We start from the raw sequence: 23706 nt of genomic DNA on the forward strand, positions 1-23706 counted from the left end.
CTGAAGGGCATCCCTTACAGCCAAGTACAAAGTAGATTGTCTCCCGATCTCAAAATCTGGAAAGAAACCCACTAAAAATGCAGCTGTGGCTTCACGGGGGAAGAACTCTGTCTGAAAAACACAAATGCCAGAGCCAAAGACGGTCTCATGACGATCCACTCTTGGATGTGACATCTAAGGGAACAGCGTGGACTTGTTTCTGGGTGGAAGCTCTGCTTCTGGGAAACCAGTCTCTCAGCAGAGCTCAGTCGTTCATGACTGTAATCTCAACCCATGACAAGCCTCTTGAAATGTGGCAATATTTATCCCGGCACAGGCAGGGGGAGAGGGAAGCCAACTTACTGCAAGTGAGTGCTGCTGTAGGCATTGCGAGTGAGAACCGGTGTCGTGGGCATGCTTCTCCCTCCGTGGTTCTGCCTCTCCACCGTTCTGTACGGACTGCTGTGTGTCGACAAGGGATCTCTGTGATTATAAACAGAGGAGTCCAGTATGTGGCCACCTTCCCAATATCTTCAATAAAATGCAAAGCAGAAGAGCGTTGGCAATACTTGCCTACAGACAGAAAAGCGCAAGATTTCTAGAAGACAGAAGCAAGGCTAAGGGCAAGGGCTACTAGTGCGAATAAAGTCCACGAAAACATTTCACTGTGGAGCAGTTTGGGGAGCAGCCATTATGCTGAGAGCCAGGAAGGTGGAAGCTAAAAAGCATAGCTAGAAACACAAAAAAGAAAGGGGGAACATATAAGCATTAAGAAGGCATTCGTCCCTCATCGGGCTAATGGGACCAGCAGTCCTAGGCAACCTGGGATGGAAAACATTTTCAAATGCCACCAGGGATTTTAAAAGCCACATGGATGCATTCGTGCAGTTCTGAGCATGCTCTGGGGGTCTCTTTTTCATCCCCACTGCAGTTCTCTGTGCTTCACAGAGCCGCTTTCCACCGGACATAAAGGGCTGCAGTACAGAGAAGAGGTTTCAAGAGCCCTTTGCATGTGGGCGGAGGTGCACTGGATCCAGCCCAGAGTCAACAGGAGCTTTAATTACAGGCCACACAGTACTATTATGTTTCTTCTAACCTAGTTCCCGGAGTGGTATGATAAAATAAGAATCTCAGTTTTTCAAAGAAAGGCCTCAAAACCACCCTTTACTCAGACAAAAGTCTCAAGCCACTGTGCCTGCTTCTTCTCCTCCTGTATCAAACAAACGATAGGTAAATAAATACACTAAACATGATTTGCAAAATCTCATGCTCAAGTCGATGACAGTCCAATGACTGAATGGAAAAGTAAGCCAGCAGGGATAAACGAGCTGCACTTTTTGGCACAGTGAGGAATTCAGTACCTGGAGTGTCTCGATTCCAGGAATGGCTCATTCATGGATGACTTCCTGAGATGGAGTCTCTCCACTCCAAGAGATTTGGGTGGTGGAGATTTTGGAGAAAAGGGTGCGTGGTTTGTTCTCTGGCCTGGAACAGCAAGGGAATCACTGCCTCCTTTAAAAAAAACACACACATATGATTAAACCTTAGGGAAAGGGCATTGCCATGTCTTGTAACTTTTCAGCCCATGTTGCTGAATGGGACATCCCATTCAGATATATTTGGTACTTCTGCTCCAGAGGCTCTTCCCTCCTCCCCCAAACAAGAGTTTTAGGCTTTGGAGAAAACATTGGTATTTCTGAAGTGGGACCAAAACAAGCAAGAAGTAGCCCCCAAGATCCATATTTAGACGTGTACCTTTTAGAACGAAGGCAAAGGAAATTAGCCCACTGAAATGTGAAACTCTGAAGGCGAGGGTGAAGGTTGTTATTTTCATGAGTTTATGTTTGGAACGCCATCCATGTGGAAGCAAATGGCTTGTGGTGGAGCAGTTGTTGGCTCCGCTTTGCATTCTAAGTCTTTCTCAAAAGCACAACAGCTGGGCCGCAGCAGCTAGCCATACAGAAACTCTACAGGAGGACTACTAATATCCCACTAACACAACATAGTCTACGTTGGATCTAGCTCTAAGAGACGGGAACTCAATTTTACTTGTATCATTTTTAAAAATTCATTTCTTCCAGAATATAAGGTGACCAGATTTTATCATTGGTAAAGCAGGGACACCATTGACCGGGGAGGTTCTTGATTAAAAATTTGGTCTATATCAGTGGTCCCCAACCTTTTTATCACCAGTCAATGCTTGACAATTTTACTGAGGCCCGGGGGGAGTAGTCTTTTGCCAAGGGCAGTCGCTGCTGCCACCTGAGCCCCTGCTCCACTTGCTTTCCCGTCGGCACCCCTGACTTCCCACCATCCACTGGGGAGTGCTGCCAGCAGCAGCTGTGCAGTGCCACACCAAGGGGGAGCCCCAGCATGGTGGCCGCTGGAGACCGCCAAAGGTGAAACAGTGGCAGAGTTGAAGGGCAGCCCCCGAGGCAGCAGCCAGGGAGGAGGACCTGGAGGAGCTGCAGCCCGGTACCGACTGATCCACGGACCGGGACCGGTCCCCAGACCGGGGGTTGGGGACCACTGGTCTATATGGAGCAACAAAAAGTTTCATAGAACGCATAGAACGCAAAAACAGTATTCTAATATATTTTTAAAATTTCAACATAAGTACAATTTGCCAGGTACCCCCAGATGTCCCTCCAAAAGTGGGAAAATCTGGTCATCTTAATCAGGAGACAATAAAAAAAGTTTTGCTGGATCGAAGTGAACAGGCACTTTACACAGCCAAGCTCAAAGATGTTACATATATCAGTTTAAGCGATAATGAGCAGGAAGGGAGGGAGGGAGTTTCCTGATAGCTAATGACTAGTCAAAGGAGTGTGGTTCAGACTGTAGGTAGCTGGCAGGAAATACCCAACCCAGATATTATTTATGGCAATTAAATAAATCCTGGAAATCTTGAAAACATATAAAAGGATCCTGATTGCTTGTTTGTGTGTGAGATAGGGAGCTGTATCATTCAGGATTAAGCAACTGAGTTACCAGACTGGTTCTCTTCTTTTAAAAAACCTCATTAGCAGTTCTTTGGAAAACTCACACTTTGCGTTTAATGTCAGTAATTTCATTATTGTGTTTGCGATGTATTGTGTACTCTTGTAATAATTCGGTGGATGGACAATTAATATTTTATTAAGTTTGACGGGAATGTTTATATTTTTTAAAAATAGGGAACGGTTATTTTTCCAGCTTACACATTTAAGGTGTGTACAAGTCAAAACTCTCCTTAGAGATGAAAATGCCGAAACTGAGACTATTGTACTTCGGTCACATTAGGAGAAGACAAGAGTCACAGGAAAAGACAATCATGCTAGGAACACCTGAGATGGATTAGCTCCATCAAGGAAGCTACAGCCCTCAGTTTGCAAGACCTGAGCTGGGCTGATAATGATAGGGCATTTTGGAGGTCATTAATTCAAAGGGCCACCATAAAACACACACAAGGCATTGGGGAGAAACCAGCCAAAGAGAGCACGTTTTGTGAAGCCAATAAATATAGACATTCATTGGACATGTACAAGTGACAGAACTTTGCAAGTTCCAGGAAACCTGGAGCTTACCTGCCCTTCACTACTCTAACCCTACAAACAGTCAAGTCTTTGCTGGTTCTCTATGAACTTTCTTGCCACACTTGCCTTAATACTTGACTTAACTATAAGACATTACCCAAAGGCCAAAACTTCTTGCTGAAACAAGAATTTGGTCCAAAGGGCTAGGCCAGAGTCCCTTATGCAAACTCAGATGCTCAATTGTCTATTTCCTGAGCTATGGTTATTCCTTGGCTGACATTACACAAACTCTTGGACTGGACATTACACATGCTCTCGGATTGCACTGGTTTCTTGCATGGCTTTTGGAGTGATCTTGAGCATAGGGCCTGTATCAGTTGCCTTCTGATCTGTTACAAAGTTTTTGGACCATTTTTTTCTCATGTAGGGATGTGTTCTGATCATTACTGCATGTAACATGTTTTGACTCAATTTTTTTTCTTCTGTAACTTCAGCTGCAGAATCATTGTTCTGGAGAGTTTTCAAAAGACAGATGGCCAGATGGGTTGGAGGAAAAAGAACTACAAACAGAGAGAAGATCAGAATAACCTGAGCTGCTCATTAATTATTGTAGGATAATTTTTGAACATCAGAGACAGAATCCACAGGTCAAACTTCCTCCTACTCAGTGTCAAGTCAGATGAAGCAAAAAAGTTCCCCCACAATTTATTTTGTAAGAAAGATAAAGGTGGCTGTGAACTTCTAGCAGAACTTCTATTTTCTGCATTGTATTATCACATCTTGGAGGGTTTGTATGTAACGGCTTGGCTGGCTACACTTGAGCCCAATGGGTGCCATAGATCAGTAGTCCATTATTATGAAGCATGGCCAGTTGTGAGGGATTAGTTTGCAAGGAAAATACAGTCCAAGCCTTGAGCTGCTTTTCCTAAGAGTGGAGGGCTGTCCCTAAGAACAGTGGTCCCCAACCTTTTTATCACTGGGGACCGGTCAACTTCTGACAATTTTACTGAGGCCCGGAGGGGGGTAGTCTTTTGCTGAGGGACGTCACCACCGCCGCCTGAGCCCCTGCTCCGCATGCTTTCCTGCTGGCGCCCCTGACTTCCAGCCGCCAACTGGGGGGGCGCTGCCAGCAGCAGCTTCGCAGTGACATGACGAGGGGGAGCCCCAGCCATGGTGGCCACCAGAGAGCACCAAAGGTGAGCCGGTGGCAGAGTGGCAGGGCAGCCCCCGAGGCAGCAGCCAGGGAGGAGGATGAGGCGGAGCCGCAGCCCGGTACCAACTGATCTACGGACCGGTACCAGTCTCTGGACCGGGGGTTGGGGACCACACAAAAGTTGGCCTGCTAACATTCGATAATATGGCTGCGCCCGGATGACACAATCCTGTTGTGGTTTGCTCAAAATGAGGATGAGCCAGTAGTTCCTCATCTTCTCATGCTGATGGAAAACTTTCTGGCGACCCTGTCGTCTGACCCCCCCCCCCCAAAAAAAAGGCATTGGACCTTTGCTCTTCATGGGATGGCACAGAGCATGTAAGTGTGAGGATGTAAGGGTTGCTTTTCATTGCAAACTGCAATTAGCTGAACACATCACAATCTAGTTCAGTGGTTCTCAACCTGGCGGTCGGGATGCCTTTGGGGGTTGAATGACCCTTTCACATGGGTCGTGGCAGGGCAAGCAGCTTGGCTGGGGGGGCGCCATCTACACAACAGCCTTGTGGGGTAGATCGAGATAGAGCATTAGTCTGTCTGGAGCAGCGGAAAAGAGTGCGATCGGCATAGTGGGACAAGAGGCAGAACTGAACTGAGAAACCCCGGGGGGGAAATCCAATTTATATACAATCATGGACAATGGATCTTCACGCCATAGCTCAGTTTCAATTTAATTTCTATGAAAGAACACTTGCATAATTTTATGGTTGGGGTCACCCCAACATGAGGAACTGTATTAAAGGGTTGCAGCATTAGGAAGGTTGAGAACCACTGGTCTAGTTCATGATGCTGATAGACTTGATCTCACAACCAGGAGTCACTAACCATCGTCACACGTCGTATCGGATAGAGAGCTGCTCTCAGATGGGATGATGTCATCTGTGGGAAAAGAAAAGGGCATGGTTAAGAAGACTAATATCTCAAGTTATAAGCTTCAATTGAGATATAGTTAGCATGCCTGATGCCTGATAGCCACTCCTGCTGGTATATGCTCAAGTGAATGTTACCATGGTCCCCCCCCCCATGTTACGATGTGATGGTAAACCATGTTAATATGGGAAGGGCTAAAGGCCAAAGCAAGCCACCAGACAACCTCACACTTAAAGCCACCCCAATAGCTGAGGCATTATATAACCCAGCTTTTCTCAACTTTTTTACCATTGAGAAACCCCTGAAACATTTTTCTGGCTTTGAGAAACCCCCAAAGTGGTGTGATTGTGCAGAATATGGTTGGGAAGCATAGATGTGTACATGCCCTCCTGGGGCACCTCCCCTTCCCACTCCTTCCGTGCCCACCATTGGCCATTTTGGCAGCGGGGGGCAGGTCAACATGATCATATATGGTCTTATCACTTTAACAAATTAAGAAAAAACATATTAATTAACTCCCACCCATTTGGGAAACCTTTCCAGGGCTTTCAAGAAACCCAGGGGTTCCACGAAACCCTGGCTGAGAAAGCCTGATATAACAAATATATATAATATATATGGTCAGAACATCCAGCTAAGCACTGATGCCACGAGGAACTGACGCTAGACAAGTCAGCTGTCTGGCAGTTTTAAACATTTCTCTTTTGCCATGGCTAGATTGTCAACTGTTGTGAGGCCATGCGCACCATTTGCTGCATTCGGCGCAAGTGTTAGGAGACCATCCTGCCCTCAGCCTGGACATGCAAGCAAACAGCCTATGACAAGTGACACCGACAGGAGTCTGGATATGACTGCCAAGCGCACGCTTAATCTCCTGTTCCCCAAGGAGGGTGCCAGAGAGGGAGACGGCAAAGACCTTTCTCACACAATGTTGCCTATTGAGCCACTCTGAAAAACCTACAGCTGCAAGACTTTTTGCAGCTGTACCAGAAGGCCAGTCCTCAATTTTTGGAAAGCCACCAGAACAAAAGAGGAGCAAGTGGTTGTTTCGGAAGGGTGAGATGGCTAACCACGGCCAGAATTTCTGCATGGACAGAATTAAGGAGGGAGCAGCAGGTCCAGAGTGAGATTCTTAATGGGAAGCATACCGTACATCCGTAGCAAGCCAGCCAACACTATTAAAATGGATTGTACACGTGAGAAACGTTAACTATTTATTTTATAGGGTATCATTTACAGTTGTGACTCTGGCAGAGGCTGAGACGTAGAGGGCAAGGACCGTGAAACAGTCATTAATACAAGAAGATGGGGAATTTCCCAACATATATTATTGCTAAAATAACTGTGAGTGGCCCAAGTCCTGCGGGACAATATACAGGAAGCAATAACTTTTGATAAGCATCTCTGTTTCTATTGTAGAATAGCAAGTATCTAGTCCTTATACTTTGAAAAGTGTTCTGAATCATAGGCACACTTAGTGCCTGGCTCTCCCTATCTGTATGCATCTTCTCTTTGAATTAGCCCATACCCGTGTTTTTTTGGCATATTTGCATTTGTCCCCCTGCCCTCTTTAGTTGTTTTTTTTAGACCCGAGCAGTTCTTAAAAATATTTAAGCATACCATTCTCACTTTGTTTCTAGTCTTCGGGGAGTTAGAGAAATATGTTTAACCCAGTCGTAAGCATATCATATTTCAGAGGGACTTTCTTCTAAGTAAATATCCTTGACACCAGGGCAGATTTCGATCCATAGGGAATTCACAAGACACTTCATATGTGAACAACTGAAGTTTAATTTAGGAAGTACCAACTGCAGAATAGGATGCCCTTTACAATTACCCAAGAGGGACTTTCCCATCTCGATATCATATACCTGGTACCATTTTTAAGCAAAGTTACACACTTGTAAGCCCACTGGCCTCAGGGCCAATTTAACACAGAGATCTTTATATGCAAAGAAACCATCAGAGTAATCTAATGTCCCCCCATTATTATTCAGTGGGCCATATGCCTCGATTGGTGGGTTACTGAAACACATCCATTAAAAACAGTCACATCACTGACAGCTACTGCTGTGCAGTGAACAAAGTGCCAAATCAGAGCTGAGCAAACCTATGTTCAAATCACCTTTCCCTGCAGGACTGTTGTTAAGGACAATCGCAGCTGGCGTATGGAGACACAGGAAGGTTTTCAAGGCAAGACGCAATGGTGGCTTGCCATTGCCTGTCTCTGCCTAGCAGCCCTGAACTCCCATCCAAGTACAAAGCAAGGCCAACCCTGTTGTGCTAGCTTAGACCCTATAGGGCAGGATAGGAAATACAAATTCCAAAATACAGTCCTCAAACAGTTCTTTCTTTTTGTTTCTGTTCTTTGTGACACCATGCAAATATTATATTCTTGAATATTTTTCAAGGAAAACTGAACCAAAAAGGGCTTTGCATTAATCAATCCATGGTCTCCTCCTCTTCTAACCACACAAGTTCTATATAGAACTTTCAGCACTGGGATTATAGTTAAGGTATACAGAGCTGATGCCATGGCCAGAAGGAAGAACAGAAATCTCTTTTCTCCTCAGGAAATGAGTAGACTCCCGGAGGAGAAAAGGGATCTGTCATGACCTACTCTGACCAGCCCAAGGGCTCAAACTCAGAGTCTTCATTGGAAGAGCCTGAAGAATCAAGGAGGACCAGAGGGACAAGGATGGGCCAACCCTGTTTAGCTTGACAAAGAGTCCTGCCATCAACATTCCAGGAGCCAAGGGCCACCGTGCCAAAGCCTCCAAGGGAAGCCCTACTAGGCCTCTGCTGGGCAGGAAATGAACCCAGGACCAGAGCCCCTAGGAGTGCCAGCTCTAGACTGGGAATACCTGGGGGAGGATGGTCAGAGCCTAGGAAAGGGAGGGCTTGGGAAAGGGAAGAATTTCAGTTGTTGATAATACCATAGATTCCACCCTACAAAGTGGCCATTTGCTCCAGGAGAACTGGAGCTGGAAATCAATTCTAACCAGCTAGAGGTTGGCAAACCTAAGAGCTCTGCAGAACACACCCCCACTGTGCTGGAGCTGAGGAAGCACCAAAGAAGTAAGTCCCAGACTGGCTGTATGTGGAGCTACAAAGAGTGATACTTCCTGGCAGGAACTCTAGCACCTGTCACAATGCAGCTGGGCCAAATTACCTTCCAGTTTACTTAAGCTGAGGCCCAGGAGGAATGCTTTGTTAGATTAACCTGCCCACTATTTGGACGCCTGGTGTCTCCAGGTAGTTCTGCATCAAGGGTCCAGTATCCCTGCAAAGGCAAGCTGTCTGGACGGGGTCGATAAATGGTTCTTAAATTCCAAAAGAGTAGCTGAGTGTTTTGTCACATAAACAGTTTTGTATCAGCATAAATCTCCGTAGGCCACAGACTAAATACAAGAAGAATATTCTAGAACTAGAGGTGCTACAAGTCCTCTATTTCTGAACAAATATCAGGTTGGTCTGTAGTGTAGAATTTCACTTCCAGTGATGAGATTACATGGGTGGGGACACAGTCTCCAAAGGTTGCCCCAGAACTAGCCCCTGGCTTTTATGTATATATGCCAAGAAGTGGAAAATCTAACCCTCCCTAGTCACAGCCACTATATTCTACAGTCAAAAGGGGATGTGATTTTGCATCTGGGCTAAAGAGCTGACATGAGGCGACTGTGTGATGCACAAACTGCATTAGAATTCAAAGATGGTCCCATGCATGACTGCCAGCATTGCACCAATGATAAATGTGCAATCACAGCAGAAGTTGGGTTTCCAGAGAGGCAGGCAATGTGGCTCAGTTGCCTCTGGAGGTGCTACTGATAGTGTACCATCCTGTTATACAGTGCATGGAGGACATTCAACTGACTCACAGATTAGCAGCCACAAAGACAGGACTCCCATCTGATGGGTTTCATTTCCATCCTAAAACAACAGCGCTTGGGCTTTCTCCTCCTTGATTAAAGAGCCCTGGTTATCTTTTCCCCATGAAGTTGCTGGCATGCCACAAGCATTCCAGCCCTCTTAACTTTTGTTGTGATAACCTGAGCAAGATGGGACTCTTTGGGCTTCTCCCTGCAGTGGTATGATTTGTTTGAAAATGCGGACAGTCTTTGTTTGAAAATGCGGACAGTGGCTTGTATCCAACCATCTGTGAATAGAACATGGTTCCCTCCTCTTGGTGCATCTTCCTCCAGTCCCCAGAATGGTAATTTCTCAACATACACATAGAAGAACAGTAGTGCAGGTCAGGGGAGGCTGAAGGAAAGCAAGGGAGTGAAATCTCTGCTCCTCCTCTAAATGGAGCTCTAATAATAGGAAGGGGCAAATTCATCCCCTTTTCACTGCACATCCCTCCCCCCAAGCCCTATTCCTTTGCAGAGGTCCTACATCCCTAGAAATGATCTTTCTGGGATCAGAAGGGACTGTAGGAACAGAGGGAAATGTGGAAAGACTCCATGTGCCTTCTAAGCATGGTCAGTCCTGCTAGTTCTGGATCAAACAATGCACACGTATTTTTCTTTCATGTTTGTCTAGCACAATATAGCTTGCACTGACAGCGTTTTTTTAAACCAAAAAGCACTTTGCAGCTAGACAAATTGGGTGGCTCTACAAGAGCTCTTAAAGCAATCTGGAGCAAATAAAGAACACCCCTAGAACATGGTTAGCGCTTAGCTGGGCTGGATCCAGGTATTTTAGCTTCCTAAGAGAAACAGGTTTTTAAAAGGCAGAGAGGTTACAATGAAATCGCTTATGACTTGGTTTACACAAGTGGGTTATTATTTATCCTTTGATCTCCAAGGCACGCATGCAAGGTCAGATACAAGGACGCACCAGCAATGTGATGCATACAGTAACAAAGGCCCTACTGACAACGCCCCCTTCCTCTTTCTAGTGCGGTTGTTAGTGGGGCAGCATTAAGAATCACAGCCATGGTGGTTTTCATAAATGGCAGCAGGCAAGAGGAACCTGAAACAGTTCTGAACTTCACTTGCTGTTCAAGACATAAAAGTTGCCCTAATCATCTCTTTTTACCAGGTTTTTAAACTGAGGCGGTTCTTCTTTTAAAGCGATCGTTATGTTCCTCCTGAATGCTCTAGGAATTTTATTATTGATGGGGAACATTGATATCGCTGTGGCTATAGTGCTGCTAGAGGTGGCCCACCCCTAAAGCAGTAAAATAGAATGAAACAAATAACAGGGAAAAAATGATTTTTTCCAAAATCAATAGAAACACCCAGCGTAGATAAGAACATACAAGTAGTCTATATCAGGGGTAGTCAACCTGTGGTCCTCCAGATGTTCATGGACTGCAATTCCCACGAGCCCCTGCCAGCAAACACTGGCAGGGGCTCATGGGAATTGTAGTCCATGGACATCTGGAAGACCACGGGTTGACTTCCCCTGGTCTATACGATAGCAGTGGTGGTGGAGGTGATCATAATCCGAAAAAAATATGGAACCCCTTAGTTAAAAGCCTGGGTAAGGAGAAATATTTGCTTGGAGCCTAAAAGAAATTAAGCTGGGTGCCAGGAGGTCCTCAGGGGGGCACCAAACAAGCCCTGTCCCGGATTGCCTCCCCTCTCATGGAGGGGCTTGAGAAGCGGACCTCAACTGGCAGGCTGGAGTTCTTGGCAGGAGGCAGTGCCTCCAGTTCAGGTTGTTCTTTTACCACTGCTTTTTTAAACACCTCGTTCATTATTGCTACCTGTTATGCCTTTGCTCCTGTGATTTTATTGTATTGTTTTGGCTTTGTGAGCTGCCTTGAGCAGGTCTCTGGAGAGGCAGTGTGCAAATTCCCTTCACAGACAATCCGTTTCCCAAGCACACTGTGGACTTTGCGAACTACATGACGAGGACCCGCAAGCAGGTGATAGAGGCCCTGGGCCACAGTGGCTCCAGCTCCCGAGAGCAGAACCTGCCCCTTGCTCCTTCTCCACTCAGTGGCAACAGGACTAGGGACACCGGACAATCATAATTTCAGTTTTTAGTGGAAACCTGTTTTCTACGGTCTCCAACACGGACACTTCCACATCACAGTGGGACCTCCAACCTCTTTTAAGAACATTCTTTTGGTCTTTCTGTGGATTCAGAGACTCAAACAGGCCACGCTTTGCCTCCCCTCCTTGTTGTCGTCCCCCCCACCCCCGGCTGACTTTTCCTACACTTGTTACAACCCAGCCAAGGGGCGGAAGAAATCAATACTTTAATTATGTGCTTGTATCTTAATGGGCTCGGTTTCAGTCAGGAGATCTCATGGGCAGCAGGCCGATTTCTGCACCAATCAGCAAGATGTGCTATATTATACTCAACGGGATAAGGGACCACAGTAGTTTCGGCTGGAAGGATGCCGCTTGCTTTTCCTGTGCACAGCAGTTCTTGGGTTTGCTTTCCCCTTTTCAACGTGCCTGTGCTTGTGTGGGACTTTGCCTGTTTTCCTTGCTGACCACATTTTATCCGGAGCGTGGCAAATTATAGGTGAGCTCCAGACTTTGCTGTAGTCAGGGGGGGGCTAAGGACCTATTGATTTCTTCAGTGGAGTGCTACATATTTGCCTGTCCATTGCATCAAGGACATGTTTTTGTTCCCAGGAGGCCCCCCTCACTTGAACAACAACACTTTCTTTCTCCCGTCCCCCCCCCTCCTTCCAAAGATTACGGGATTTCTGTTACCTGTTATAGTCAGGGTCGACTTCGGAGCAGGCTTCTTCCCGCATTTAATCCTATACTCATTGATGGAATTTTCAATCTCCTTCATTTTTTTCACTGCTTCCGTGTACTCCTGCTTCCTTTTCTTCTTCACGTTTTTGCACAGGTCTGGCTCGCCGGCAAGTTTCTTCGCAGCTTCCACCAGCTTTTGCTGAATGAGGAAGTTGTTCTCCAGGTCCTGCAGAGCTGGGTCCTACACAGAGGAAACGCCACAACAATGGATGGGCCACATGAGAATGTGGATTTAAGATGATTCTTTAAAGGTTTGAATGAAAGAAGTGGAAGCTCTTCCAGGTTGCCCAAGAAGGCAAGAGGGCACAGGTCTAGATCCTACCACTGGGAATAGACCACACAAAACCTCCACTGATGAAAGAATTTCCGCCATCAGAAATCCCTCCTTCTACCTACCCTCAAAATACCCAATGAAATGCTGCTCCTGGAAGACCAGAACCCCATGGAACAGCATGGGGGTGGATCTATTACTGTGTGTGTGTGTGTCAAGTAGCAACTCCCCCCTCCTTTCCATCAGTAGAAACTTCCACTGGATCTAACCCACTGTGGAACCAACTGCTAAACTGGCATTCTTGGACATCCTTAAAGACCAACACTCCCTTGCTCAGTTACCAAAGTGAAACACTGAAATCTCTCCACAGCCACCGATACATTTGTCATGTCATACTGAAAACAAGCTGCGGCCAAGTTCTTGTGCACTGAAGCCAGTGTGTCAACTTTCATATAATAATGCCCATAATGCCAGAAGCTTTATTAGTCAATGTTTGTAAACAATTACAAAGACTGCAGATGAAAGAAGTCAGAGAGAGAGAGAGAGAGAGAGAGAGATGGAGAGAGATGGAGAGAGAGCACCAAGACAATGCCTTGTTATGAACCAGGCAATTTTGCTTCCAAAGTGTTTATAAGAGCCCACACAAAGGGACCTTTGTGTATGCACACCTCACTCTGGGTGATGGGAGCCTGTTGGCAGAGAGATGCTAAAAGTCTGTAAGGAGAGGAAAGCCAGTCAGCTCCAGCCTTCAGGACAATTTCTCAAGTTACTTTTGGAGTGCCTAAGCAGGTACTGATAAAAGGCAAAGATGTCATGTGAGAACTAGGATACCAGCATCTCTCTCCCCTTGTTTTGTTCCTTTGTGCTAGGGCACAGAGTATTAATATCTACGCCATATAACCACAGCCACAATTTTCATTTCCTGTGTTCTCTTTCTATTAGTTTTTGAGTAGGCGATAGAGAATGATTCAGCCGCCAAGGAACTCTATGAGAAAAGGGCAGGATTCAGGGAGACTGAAAAATTAATGCAGGACAGCTTTAAAAAAGAGAGAGGCCCCAATCTGAGCCTCTGAAGTAAAAGGTATGGATGTTAGGCTCACCTGATGGGCCAGAACCCCCAGTGGCATGAACCTTAATTTGTCCACTCTCACATCCCAGCAGAAGAAAACCAAAAGCCAGTTTCCCAGTCAGGAGACCGAGGACAAAATCCTAGTAAGGGCACCTCTTTGCATTACAAGCTTTTATTGAAACCAGCGGCTGGCATCCCCAGCAGCTTAAATATAGTGAAATCAGAAGTGAGGCTAGATAGCTTCTAAGGACGTTACATAAGTCACGAATCCGGCACATAAATAATTAAGAGAGGTTTAATCTTGGCCTCAGAACATGCCTGCACACATCTACGACAATCCTCCTTTTTTTTTGCAATCTCCTCTCGCTGCCCTGACTCAACCAAAAGGCAAACTATAAATATCAAAGCCAGCGGGAGCGAGCACACGGAAAAGATGCTCCCCGAGCCCTTATTGCTGCCCTGTTTTGACTGACGAAAGGAAACGCACACCGGGCTGCTTTTACCTCTTCGCTGGGAAGCAGGCTGCCGTCCAATCTGAAGGATGTGCCGACACGCCTTCTGACCTGAGGAGGTTTCTCTCCTGTGTTCAGTGGGTATTCCCTTGGCATTTTCCCAGTGAGCTCCTGTGGAACAGGAGGGGGAGGGGGGGGGGAGATCAGATTTAGAACCATCAGAATGAGTAAGTTCTGTTCCCTTCCCGCTGTCTCACCCTCGTTGTGAGCAAGGAACGGGCCTCACCGCCTCCCGCAGACATATTTTCTTCAGCTCTTCGACTTTCTGAAGGAGCTTCTCTTGTAAAAGCTGCTCTTTCTTTTTCAGCTCCGAGATTTTCTCTTTTTTCTGCTCCTCGCTGACCTCGGAATCCTGAGAGCCTGGGAGATGAAATGAATCGGAATGCCAATTTCCCATCAATTGCTTTCCTCAGCTCGACGCCATGGGTGTTACCTTTCACCTTTTCTCAGAGCGCGTTTGGCTTTTCAAAATGGGTCATCAATATTCTGTGCTCTGCACGACAATAAACTTCACCGGCTGCCTTCAGTTCCCCCCGCTGAGCTGTGCATGCACGCACACACATTCTACCTCATCTGGTCTTAGTATATCAAGGAAGCATTAAGTGATCCAAATTTAGGAAACGGACAGGTGCAGGAAACCCATTTGTTCATACTCTCCTCTCCCTTTCTTTAAACTTTTCGATGATATCAGGGTCATTTTGCAAACCCCTTGCCCATATTCACTGCAGATCAAGAACTACAGAGTGGGTTACAGGTATTGTTATTAAACACATAATTTGCTAGGCAGGCTGAAAGGCCTTGTGTGTGGGAGGGGGAGAGGAAGACTTTGCATGCATGCATGCAGCTGGAGATATGTTATACCTCATACCCACTCAGTGATTTATTTCACAGAAAAATGAATGACCCAAACTGCATTTGACTGAATGTAGCAGGGTTGAAGGTAAAGAGCGTGAACAAAGCAACCTATGATCCAGAGTGTTAGGCCAGCTGGGTGGGCAAAAAGGAAGAGCTGAATAGAAATGGATGTCATAAGATTGTCTTGTATAATAGTTCTTTGCAGGAATACACACACACACATACACACAGACAGTGATAGAGAGAGAGAGAATAGCTCCTTGATACTCAGGCAAGAAAAACAATCTATCTGCCAAGAGATCCAGATCATATATAGCTTCTTTCATGTCTCCCTACCAGGAGAAAAGGGAACACGGGGTGGAACATGACAGGCTTTAAGACCCTGAAAGGACAACAGCCCACAAGAAAGCTGTTTAACTGGAGCTGCATTAGCTGGCGATAAGGGCTGGAGGCTATTAAAAGGCTGGGAGGAGCCAAATAAAACAGAAGCCCAGTGGCACCTTAAAGGCAAACAGTTTTTATTCCACCATGGGGTTCCGTGAGTCGGCCCTGTCATTTTCTAATGCGTGAATAGGGTTGCCAAGTTTCCCCTAGCCACTGGCAAGGGATGGAGGCATAAGGGTTGCCAGATACAGGCTGGGAAAGTCCTGAGGACTGGTGGTTGAGCCTGAGGAGGACAGGGGTGAGTGTGCAATGTCAGGCCACTCTCCTAGTTTTCTCCAGGAGAACTGATCTCTGTAGTTGAAGATGCTCTAGAGCAGAGGTAGTCAAACTGCGGCCCTTGCTGGCAGGGGCTCACGGGAATTGTAGTCCATGGACATCTGGAGGGCCGCAGTTTGACTACCCCTGCTCTAGAATGCAATCTGATCAGAGCGGCTTAAGAACTGACTCCATGAGGACGGGAAATCCTAAGAGAGACAAGAAAGAAGGCAGAGAGGGAGAGAGAGAAAGAGCCAGGGACAAGGAAGGGCCTGGCAACACCCTACCAGCACTTGGTATTCTGGGACAGGAATGAGTTTCTAATTTAACATTCTTTGAGTGTCCTTGTTGGCTTCTACCCACAACAAGAGCAGTAGAGAAGGGAGCCAGTGTGATGGAAGCATAATCCTGATCTCACAGAGGTAGAATTGGGGGGGGGGGCACGTAGCGTATGAACAACCCTTTCCTGCAAAGGCAGTGGGGTCCCCATGACATTCTGGAAAGATGCTCTGTCTCTGAACTATTTTGAAATGCGAACTGCCTGCGGCAAGAATCAGCCACCGCATGACTTATGGCAGACCTATTTTCCTTGCAACCTCCAGGAAAGTACGGACACAGTAAAAGTAGATGCCACATTCTTGTGCATATCTTGTACAGTAATCCCTGCAGTTCAAGCATTAATGAGTCTCCCCAGTTTCTCTGGTGGAAAGAAAAGAAGCCCCCCTTTCCCCCTTCTGCTTATTGTGTCCATGCAACATGCAACCATATTTCATATTATCCATCTTATATTATAAGGTAAGGTAAAGATATCCCCCGTGCAAGCACAGGGTCATGTCTGACCCTTGGGGTGACACCCTCTAGCATTTTCACGGCAGACTCAATACGGGGTGGTTTGCCAGTGCCTTCCCCAGTCATTACCATTTTACCCCCCAGCAAGCTGGGTACTCTTTTTACTGACCTCGGAAGGATGGAAGGCTGAGTCAACCTTGAGCCGGCTGCTGGGACTGAACTCCCAGCCTCATGGGCAGACAGCTTCAGACAGCATTTCTGCTGACTTACCACCCTGTGCCACAAGAGGCTCATATATTATATTATATATCCATATTAACCATATTATCAAGATTCAGAAATGAGATAAGTCACCTGAAGAGATTAAGCTGCCGTTGCTCGCCATAATAAGCTGATTCTTCACCTCCAGAGCTGCTAGTTTCGAAACCCTTGGTGTCCCCATCTCCGTCAAGTCCATGGCAATGTCGTCCAAGCTTCTAGCTGAGGGAATTTTTGCCTGAAGCAATTTAAACACACACATACACACAATACTACTTAACAATCCTGTAACAGATGCCTTCTTAGATGCCCCTGAGCAAAGGGTCATGGAAGAGGACCCTTCACAATAAGCCAACAACTAAATACAACAAGACCACCCGCATGTTACTCCGCTGCCTAACTGATCTCCTTGACCATGAAAACCACTTTATAGGGAGCCAGAGGAAGAGGAGGCCAAAAAGATAGGACTGAGGTGTGCATGTGGCAACTTTCTTGTGGGGCTCAAAACTGAAGGTTGCGCAAAATGGATCTGTTAGCTGCATTCTTGCCTGAGGATCATATAACAATAGCAAAGCCAATCAGCATGTAATCCAAGCTTGCCCACTCACCTGTGGCCATCACAAATGGCCTCATGGGAACAGATAGGGAAGCTTTTGTGAATTAGAAACAGAACCACCTCCTCCTTGCTTTGAAGTTGCGCATATGCTAAAACAGTTAACAAAGGTATGTTTGTGCAGGGAAGGCAGGAAACGTTTTTGTGGGTGTCTGGAATGACCTACAAAGCTGATATAATCTTGAGGAAGCACCTAGCACTATCCTAGAACAAATATCCACTTTCAGCCCCTGGGATATAAAATTGGGGTGGGGTGGTGGGGGGAGGCAGACAGTCACATGCTCGATCAACTTACTTTGCTTTGTTTTCTGTCTAGGTAAAACTGGTGTTGACTAATTGCCATAACCCAGATGGATTTGATCAGAGAAGTGTTCGCATACCACGTCTGCACCACAAGACCGCTCTGTCCAAAAGTTCTTCTTGATACTGAAATTCTAAAGCATTAAAAAAAAAAGGCACATCAAGGGCTTTCTTTGTCACTGTGTATTTTTCAATCAGATTTTTTCCCCCAGGGTTAGTCAAACTGCGGCCATCCATTCGCATTCGCTGGCAGGGGCTCATGGGAATTGCACTCCATGGACATGTGGAGGGCCACAATTGGACTACCCTTGCCACATACTATAGTGACTTAACATGCTCCACCCCTAATCCCATTAGTTGGCAATTGTCTCAGAGACCAAACTAAATTTCTTTGGGCCTGGTTCATAATCATTATTCAGGCTTCCCCCCAGTGGGGTATAATGCCATGGTATCCACCCTCCAAAGCAGTAGTCCCCAACCTTTTTATCACTGGGGACCGGTCGATGCTTGACAATTTTACTGAGGCCCGGGGGGGGGGGTAGTCTTTTGCCGAGGGCTGCTGCCGCCACCACCTGAGCTCCTGCTCCACTTGCTTTCTCGCCTGCGCCCCTGACTTCCTGCCACCCACTGGGGGGGCACTGCCAGCAGCAGCTGCGCAGTGCTACGTTGAGGGAGAACCCCAGCCATGGCAGCTGCTGGAGAGCACCAAAGGTGAGCTGGTGGCAGAGTGGCAGGGCAGCCCCCTGAGGGAGCAGCCGGGGAGGAGGATGAGCCACGGCCCAGTACCGACCGATATACGGACCGGTCCCGGTCCCCGGACCGGGGGGTTGGGGACCACTGCTCCAAAGCATCCATTTTCTCCAGGAAACTGAACTCTGTAGTCTGGAGATGAGCTGTAATTCCAGGGGATTCCCAGGTCCCACCTGGAGGTTGGCATCCCTTCTTTATTGTTAAGATGCTAAACTGATGTTTGGGTTTGGACTGCTTCCTTGGGGGGGGGGGAAACTAGCATGTCAGGGAATACGCTAGGATAAAACCTTCCCTCCCAGCATTTCAGAGTTCAATGTGGAGGGAATCGTGGTATGGCGGTGAAGAGTGGGGGCCTCTAATCTGGAGAACTGGGTCTGATTCCCCATTCCTCCACATGCTTGGGCTCGTCACAGTTCTCTTAGAGCTGTTTTTGCTTTTGGGGGGGCGGGGGATGTGAAGGAGCATTTAGTCACCCAAGACTTCACCGGAAATAGCATGAAGTGGTAGTGCCCAGATATACAATCTTGGTGAGCATTAACCCTCTGTTACATCCAGACGTTTAACATTTAAAGTTATGAGTAATGTGTGCAAAACCTTTCCGACAGAGTGGTAAGATATACTGTGTTAAAACATAGGAAAGAGTGAGTGAAATACTGCATCTGGGGGTATTCTGAAGAGTAAGAAAGGAGTGGTCCAATTCATGCTGCTGTTTCCGAGCTGGAATGTGAGCCATCCCCAAGGAAACTTGCCCATACAGTATCAACAGAAGGAACCACCCCAATTGTAAGAGAAGCTACTGAGAATCTATTCCGTTTTTATCTTCTCTTTCTTCCAACAAGCTCAGGGAGCAAGGCAGGTTCTCTAGCCCCCAATTTTATCCTCACAGCATCCCTGTGGGGTAGATTATTCTAACTATCCTAAAGTCAACCAGCGAATTTCATGGCTCAGTGGGCGTTTGAGCAGCGTCTACCCAGTTCTAATCTTTTAAAGGATTAAAATTAGTAAAACAATTTCAAAAACCAGCTCTGGATTGATTTGGTCAAGTTGAATCGATATTAGGAAAGAGTGGTCCTTTAGGCATATTGAGCCCAGCCTGTGCCAGTACACATTTAACTACCTCCAATTCATTTTTGCACAATATTAGCAGTCCCAGTTCTCATAACATTTTCTCAGGCAGCTGTCAAAGGTGGTCTTATTTATTTTTTAAATAAGCCTTCTCTACACAGCTCCCCTTGGTGAGGCCATTGAAAAAAAATCTCTCTAAAAACATTTTACAGAACAAGATGCAACCCCAATGCAATCTTTTAGTATTATTGCGGACATAAATAAGGGATGGCACCGTGTTTCCAGTCTAACATTCAGTGGGACAAACTATTCATGTATCATGCTCAATTAAATAAACTCGGCCAGTCTTGGACTAGCTCTTCTGCAGTCCTTTCAGGCTATCCCTGGTCTGCTCCTTGGGTAATGTCGCCGTGTTGGGTTGGTTGATGTGTTTATGTATTAGGATGGTTTTTATGTATTAGGGGTTTTTATCGGGGGGGGGTTATATGCTGTTACCCACCATGAGCCTTAGGGGAGTGGCGAGCTATAAATCTAAATCTAAATCATCATCATCATCATCATCATCATCATCATCATCATCATCATCATCATAATAGCTGTGACTTGGATACATGAATTTGGGCAGAGCAGCAACCGCTCACCTTCGAGGGTCGTGAACTTCCACGGCAAATTTCTTCTCACGGAAGTAGAGATTCTCCAGCTGCTTCCATTGAAATAACTGGAAGATGTGGAAAACAAAACAGAAATAAAAAGGCAATTTATCTCAGAACCTGTCCTTTTCCTCCATATCCTGCTGCATAATTAATAATGCTTTTCTGAGCCTTGAGCTGAGAGAAGCTCAAGTGACGTCGGAAGATTAATTGTGTAGAAAGTCTAAAGCCATAATGACTTGTGCGATGAAAAGGCCCATGTGGTGAACAGACGTTGGTTGATATAAACAGGACACTGCAGGCTGCAGGTGGCCGAATCTCCGTCCTTCCCTTCTTCTCCTAACCCTCCCCCAACAAAGAAGCCGTATCGTACTCATGTCCTACAAGCCTAGCTATTTTGGGGGAAACAGGGCCACTTTGACCCAAAACAAACATAAACAGCAACAGAAAGAGCTCCTCTTTCCTGTAATCTTCACTTTCCAATAAGCTGTGGGTCAACCAGAGACCCAACGTGTATTTATTTCCCCCTAGTGACAAGGTGTCCACCAAGAAAGGTCAATAAGAATGGCCTAGGAGAGAGTTCACTGTCCAGGAAGTCAGAATACTAAGAGAGACGCATATCCGATACCACCGACCCTGAAGAGACTCATTCTTACAAACTAATTTCATGGACGCTGTATAAGAAAGGTGGTGATGCAGTTGCTTGTCCCACCCTCCCTCACTGCCAAGGATGCTGCCTCATGCGGTTCTCTGGAGGAGGGGTATATACATTTGTGATAAATGGTGCAAAGGCATTGATGCAGCAGGCAACTTATACTGGTTGCAAGCTGGTGCACAGCTGCAGATACTGTATACCTATGTGATTGTTATGATCAACGGGATTGTATTCATTGCTCCTTGGGCTGTTTCTTGTTTTTGTCCTGGGATGCTCCTGCCAAGAACCACTCCATATTTCAGTGGAAGCTGTATTCGTCAGGCTGCTGGACCATTTAACATATTTCCAATATCTATGATAATTAGCTGTTGCCTCTGTCAAGTTCTTTCACAATCCTACCACTTCCAGCAGCAAAATGGTACCTATTTCCTCTTACGTGATGGCAGCTTGGCCAGGGCCTGTCCAAATAGGCAAGCATTCCAAGTGTTGCTTGGGGCAGAAGATTTGGGACATAGGAAATTATTTAAATATATATATGTGCTTGGTTTAAAATATCGGGCAGGCAATCTGTGACATAGCACAGAAGGCAATTTACCTAGCCAAACCAGAGGTCACACATCAACACACACTAGAACCATACCACTGACACAAAAAGGTTACCCATCTTTCAAAAGACTCTGAAAAATTGCCTTTTATGCAAGTACAGAACAACTATCTTTAGGTGCTTGCATTTTGTCTCCATTACTATGAACAAATATTTCTTTCCAGAAATTATAATTCAGTGGGTTAAATCCATTTATCTTCAGCTGGTGTATTGGTTGCACCCATTCCTGGGTCAGCCCAATACAGTCACAATGATCCATGCCTTAATTTCATCCAGACTGGACTACCACAATGCACGTCAGGCTACCCTTGAAGATTGTTCAGAAGCTGCTGCTAGGGCAGAATGCTATTGCTAGGCTGGGGGTTAGCACCAATTACCAGGAGCATGTGATGTTGATACTATAGCAATTACACTGGCTACCAATCTGCTCCCAAGCCCAATTCAAGGTATTGGCTTTGTCCTTTCAAACCCTACATGGCTTGAGATCATAGGATTTGAAGGACCATCTTCTCCTGGGAATTATGATCACAGGGAGAGGCTCTCCAGACTATTCCACCCATCAAATAAGCTTGTCTGGTGAGCACAAGAGAAGAGGGCCTATTCAGTGGCAGCCCCATGATTATGGAACAGCCTTTCCAGAGAGGTGCACCTGGCCCACTCACTTTCAATCTTTGGGAGGCAGCTGAAGATAATATTATTTAGGCATTTAGGACTGATCAAAGCAGTCCCAAATTATAATTTTAGATTTTGGCTTTATAATTTTAAGTAATCTATCTTACATTTTTTATCAATAGGATAAACCATCTTGAATCCTGTATAACATTTTTGTTCAATCTTGGCCAATTCCCACCCTTATTAGAACCCCCATTCTTCATGGTGCATGTCCAAGTGGGTCATCAGATCCCCAGCATAGCCTTTTAGGTGGTCAAAGGGAACTTCTTCCTCCCCTTTGCACAGAAACACTGGATGGATTCAACCCAATATGATTAAAACAGCTGATTAGGCTTTCACAAACCTCTTTCTCAATGAAATGGCAACGAACCCCGGGTTCAAAGCTCTCATACGCAATGTTGCATTTATGGCTTGGAATTTTAAATCCAGTATTTTATGTGCTACTAATATAAAACAACTTTTCTTACTGACTGACTGATAAAACAATTTTTCTGATAAAATTTCAGTCTAAGAAGGACAGTGAAGAGGAAACTTTACATGGGACCGTTAATGTCTGGGTGGGGCCCAATGGCCTGGAAGGCAGAGCGAGTAGCCGAAAGAATGCAGAGCTACTGCATGCAGTTCATGAACCACATTCATTCAACACACTGGCCTTGTGGCAAATGTCAGCGCACAATGGGAACTAGTTGGCCAAGTGACTCATTCAGGAACGAGAGGGCCCGGCGAAAAATGGTAGTCAGTAACATCATGCTGAATCACCTAAACCCTAAACATCGTTACTTGAGAACAAGCCCCACTGAACTCAGGCTTCTTTTCCAAGCCAATCCCCCCCTCCCCCCAGGGATTGGTCTTCATGGTGTTTATAGGGTTGCCAACCTCCCGGTGGGAAAAAGACAAAGATCAGTAGATCTTTCGAGAATACAAACCGAAGAAAAGGAACAACTAATAGGCTGTACGATAAACTCAATTTAAATTGAGAGTGAATTTGGACCTTGTTTTAGCTGGGCTTCATGAATTATGTCCCCCCCCCAAAAAAAAAATTGATTTGAGAAACCTTTTTGTATTAAAGAGATTTTATTGTACAGCCTCTTTGCTGTTCCTTTTCTTTGGTTTGTAACTTCCAGGTGGGGCCTGGAAATCAGTTCACCTGGAGAAAATGGCTCCTTTGGCAGGTGGTCTTGCTAGCATTATGTCCCCTTGAGGCCCCTCCCCTCCCCAAACCTACCCTCCCCAGGCTCGACCACCAAACCTCCAGGAATTTCCCAATCTGGAGTTGGCAAACTAATTTCTTAGGCAAATTCAAATTCCAGTATGTAGTAGACATGGTAGTAGAAGTGATTTTAACTCTTAATTTGCTGCATCATGCACATTCAGGTCAAGAGAATGCATGTTCAAACCAGTTTCACCAGTGTTTAGAACTGAAAGTTGTATTTGTGTCATATGCGTACAGTGGACATGTATTCAAAGAGGGCAGGGTTGTCACTTACAGGCTCCAGCCACTTTCAAAAAACCTAACTTTCTGGAAAGACTATGTGTGCAGGGGAGTGTCTGTGGATGTACAGCATATATAGTCTCAGTTAAATCACTGGTATCTTTAGTGAGATGATTTCAGGTTGGGGCAGATTTCTGTTTGTAAGACCGCAGA

The 23706-nt window shown here is 45.9% G+C and overlaps 1 protein-coding gene across 10 annotated transcripts in view; it reads right to left on the reverse strand.

The window, feature by feature from the left end:
* FRMD4B (FERM domain containing 4B) overlaps nucleotides 1-23706 on the reverse strand; it is a 266219-nt gene that overhangs the window by 12976 nt on the left and 229537 nt on the right. For 9 of the 10 annotated variants that reach the window (XM_077325142.1, XM_077325143.1, XM_077325144.1 and 6 more), the window contains 9 exons: nucleotides 20122-20198; nucleotides 17661-17799; nucleotides 16849-16990; nucleotides 14378-14511; nucleotides 14143-14262; nucleotides 12252-12480; nucleotides 5530-5583; nucleotides 1341-1491; nucleotides 343-510 (listed from right to left, as the gene is read on the reverse strand). In XM_077325142.1, the coding sequence (XP_077181257.1) occupies nucleotides 343-510; nucleotides 1341-1491; nucleotides 5530-5583; nucleotides 12252-12480; nucleotides 14143-14262; nucleotides 14378-14511; nucleotides 16849-16990; nucleotides 17661-17799; nucleotides 20122-20198 (1214 nt within the window). The remainder of the gene's footprint in view (nucleotides 1-342; nucleotides 511-1340; nucleotides 1492-5529; nucleotides 5584-12251; nucleotides 12481-14142; nucleotides 14263-14377; nucleotides 14512-16848; nucleotides 16991-17660; nucleotides 17800-20121; nucleotides 20199-23706) is intronic. The other variant, XM_077325139.1, reaches the window with a different exon arrangement.

Source organism: Paroedura picta, chromosome 3 (genome assembly GCF_049243985.1).
Source record: "Paroedura picta isolate Pp20150507F chromosome 3, Ppicta_v3.0, whole genome shotgun sequence".
Taxonomy (NCBI): domain Eukaryota; kingdom Metazoa; phylum Chordata; class Lepidosauria; order Squamata; family Gekkonidae; genus Paroedura; species Paroedura picta.